The sequence below is a fragment of the Nicrophorus vespilloides genome, unplaced genomic scaffold (assembly GCF_001412225.1).
Source record: "Nicrophorus vespilloides isolate i.1.1-1 unplaced genomic scaffold, Nicve_v1.0, whole genome shotgun sequence".
Classification (NCBI taxonomy): Eukaryota; Metazoa; Arthropoda; class Insecta; order Coleoptera; family Silphidae; genus Nicrophorus; species Nicrophorus vespilloides.
This window is the reverse complement of record NW_017096389.1, coordinates 6151-9672: the sequence shown is the minus strand read 5'-3', so window position 1 is coordinate 9672 and position 3522 is coordinate 6151. Positions and strand designations below refer to the sequence as shown.

General features: G+C 36.5%; 1 protein-coding gene across 1 annotated transcript; it reads left to right on the top strand.

Moving 5' to 3' along the window:
* The first annotated feature begins 247 nt into the window (after positions 1 to 247).
* On the top strand, positions 248 to 3011 carry LOC108556935 (T-box-containing protein TBX6L). The gene is made up of 3 exons (XM_017913280.1): positions 248 to 669; positions 1209 to 1305; positions 1942 to 3011. The coding sequence occupies exons 1-3, from the start codon at positions 585 to 587 to the stop codon at positions 2906 to 2908; spliced, it is 1149 nt and encodes a 382-aa protein (XP_017768769.1). The 5' UTR covers positions 248 to 584; the 3' UTR covers positions 2909 to 3011.
* Positions 3012 to 3522: the final 511 nt, after the last annotated feature.

Genomic DNA, 3522 nt, shown 5'->3' with positions numbered 1-3522 from the left:
ATTTAAAACAATTGATAAATTTAATATATGTTGTACTTAAATACAAAGAAAGAAGAAAGTAAATATTCATGATTTAAGAGAAAAAAAACACAAAATGAAAAAATAAATAAAAGTTCCCAAACATCAACCAAAAGAAAATTGATAATTTTGTAAATATTTTTAGTAACCTACAAAATTCAACGCAAACGAAATTCATTGAATTGCAAACCAAAAAATATATACAGACAAAAACATCGTTAAAGTGACCGCATTTTACGACCCTCCAATAGGTGATTACGCAAACACCAGCAAACCCTCTCAGCTTTCACTGTTGACTGCTACGATCTACCTGCCACCCTCTTTCGCACCAATCCCTAGAGCCTCCAACCCTTGGACTTGCCAATAGGAGAAAATGGGCGTGTCCTCGTACCAAGGGTTGCTTAAAAGCACCACAGATCACCCAGAGAACCATCAGTCAACCAAGTTTTCGCATAGAGTGAACAACAACTTCATCCCTCGAAACGTGAAAACAAATTATATAGTTGAAAAGTCTGTGAATATCAAACGGCTTGGTGATATTAGTTTTTGTGTGAAGTGTATAAAATATGTTTAACAACAATATGGATTTAATGCAGCAACAACATCAAAGGCAGCAGCAACAACAGCATCACAGAGAGTTATACTATAAAGGTAATTAAGAAACATCAAGTTAAGTTTAATTAAATGCTTCATTTTGAAGTACTTTGAATAGTTAAACATAATCATAATTACTAAAATATAAGTTTAAAGTCACTCAGTATAAACAATCTAACAAATTCTTCATTTGTGTTATAAATACATAAAAGTACAAGATTCTTCTTTACGTTTTACAATTTATCAAAAAATGTATGCATTCAATCACTAATGATTAGTATTTTTCTTCAGTATAAAACATAAAATAATCCAAACAAATACCTTCAAGTTTAATCCAATGATTTTTCTTTAATTTTCACTAATTACTTCTTGAGTCACAACAAACAGACTTAGCTTCGTCTATTACATTACTTGCTGTTTACACTAGATACAAAAATAATCACATGTTTCTATTTACATTGTTTACTGCATTACTTCATTAATTGTAGTCAAAATTAGCTTGTTTAATTTTGCATTCTCAAAAATATAAATATTTTCTCATGTTTTTTTTTTTCTGGATTTATAATCTAATAATGTGTTCTTTTCTGTTATTTCAGCAAACCAATTGCAATGCAAAATAAAGCTACAGAACGATGATCTTTGGGCCAATTTCCACAAGTTGGAAACGGAGATGATAATCACAAAATCTGGACGGTAAGTTTCAAAACAAAACATACATAAAAAAAACGAGATCACAATTTATCTTTGCGGCGGATTGTAAGTTTATACTCTGTAAAAAAAAAACAAAAGAATCGAGATGCGCGTGAAAAAGGGAACAGTGGTCGACCTTCTTCTTTTTTCTCCTTTCGCCCTCACGGTGGGCTTTTGTTCAAGGGGTGGCGCCTGTCACATTAACCCAAGACGCTCACCGTCTAGTCTTAACACTTGACCTGACCACTTGAGAGGCGGCAATCCTTCCAGTTAAAAGAGAGAGACAAAAAATTACTCGTAGAAGAGATGATTCCTAGGCTTCCGTAATGTAAGAGAGATGCACGATCAATCTGCAACTTCCGGAACGTGCTCCGCCCCAAATCCAGGGGATTACCACTGTGAAAACAAAGAATCATCTGGAGTTTTCTTTCTCTGATGAGGATAAGGAAGTCGTTGTTTTGATTGTGCCTGTTTTCGCTTCTGCGGGAGTCGCTTTTTCCTCCTCCTTCGGTTATCGGGCTTCCTAAGTGCTGTCGCATTGATAATTAACAATCGTAAATGACGTGACATTAGACAAACACATTTTTATTATGTTGATTGCGTTCGGTGTAGTAATGAAGTTTTTTTATTTTATTCCAGACGAATGTTTCCGACTTTGAGAGTCCAGTTGGAGAACTTGGATCCAAATGAGCACTACTGCGTCTACGTGGAAATGGCGACCGTCACAAAGAGTCGTTTCAAGTACTCCGCTTCAGGTGGTTGGGCTCCGGCCGGCGCTGAAGAAGCGCAGAGTCCGCACAAGATGTACGTGCATCCGATATCCCCGGCTCTTGGAAGTACTTGGATGTCTCAGATCATCTCCTTCGGCCGCCTCAAGTTGACCAACTGCACGACCCCACCGGTTGGTCACATGGTGCTATCCTCGATGCACAAGTATGAGCCGAGAATCATTATCGCCAAAACCTCTGATCCGATGTACGTGAGATGGTCTCCGAGCACCACCGTCGCCTTCCCTCAGACGCAATTCATTGCGGTCACCGCGTATCAGAACGACAGAATCACTAAAATGAAGATCGACAATAATCCGTTCGCTAAAGGTTTCCGCGAAAACGGGCAATCGAAATGCAAGAGGAAGAGGATACGTACTCCCGAAGATGATAATGATATTACCATAAAGAAGGTGACTACCGTGAGTGAGATCACAGTCAATGTCACAGACAGCGACAGCGACAGGACGAGCAGCCCGGAATCGACGTCCACCATGTCGCCTCCCATCTACAACAGATACGTGTACCCTCAGATCCAGCAGATCCCACAGATCCAGCAGATCCCACATATGCAGCAGATCTCACATATGCCGCAGATCTCACAGATCCCGCCGCCACCACCTATGGAATACTTCAGACAATTCCAACACGTATATCAGTACTATAACATGTACCCCGCGCGTCCGATAGTCACATACCCCCCCATCCATCCAACTTACTATCATCATGCGTACAATCTAACCGCCCCAGTCCAACCTCATAGTCTATCCGAAGAGAATACAGAGACGCCGAGGAAATTGACAGACTTTTCGATTAGAGCCATCACCGGACTTACATAAATTGCAAATGCTAACATACAAAGAAATGTATGTAGGATTTTGTTAAATTTTTATGAAAATTATAAAGCCAATGTTTCCTAATGAAAAGTTATATTTTATTACAAAAGAGAAGAGATATATATATATAAAAATTTTGAATTATTTTATTAATGCGTTTATAGTATATTTGTAAATAAATTCGATGTGACCAAATGTTTGTGATAATTAATTTATTAAATGATTTTAAATAAAACTTTATGTGAAAATACGTATTTCTTTTTATTTCATTTTTTTAATATTTATCTTTATCTGGACAAATCATTTGACAGATTCAATATTTAATCTAAATAACAATTTGACGAGAAATTTGATAGCTAATTACTTAATATTATCAAAAGTCAGACATTTCTAGTTGTAATTCAATATTGAAAATGAAATTCTATTAGATTGTCGAGAAACAAAGGAGTAGAAGTAGAGTAGAAGTAGAACACAAAATGTTGATACTTTAAATTTGACGGCGTATTACTAGTTATTGACAAAAGAGAAACATTTGTAGTTATAAACAATTTATTGCCTCTATTCTTAGCTTCAATTTTCATATTCAATATTGACAAGGACATTCGTTGTTATCGAGA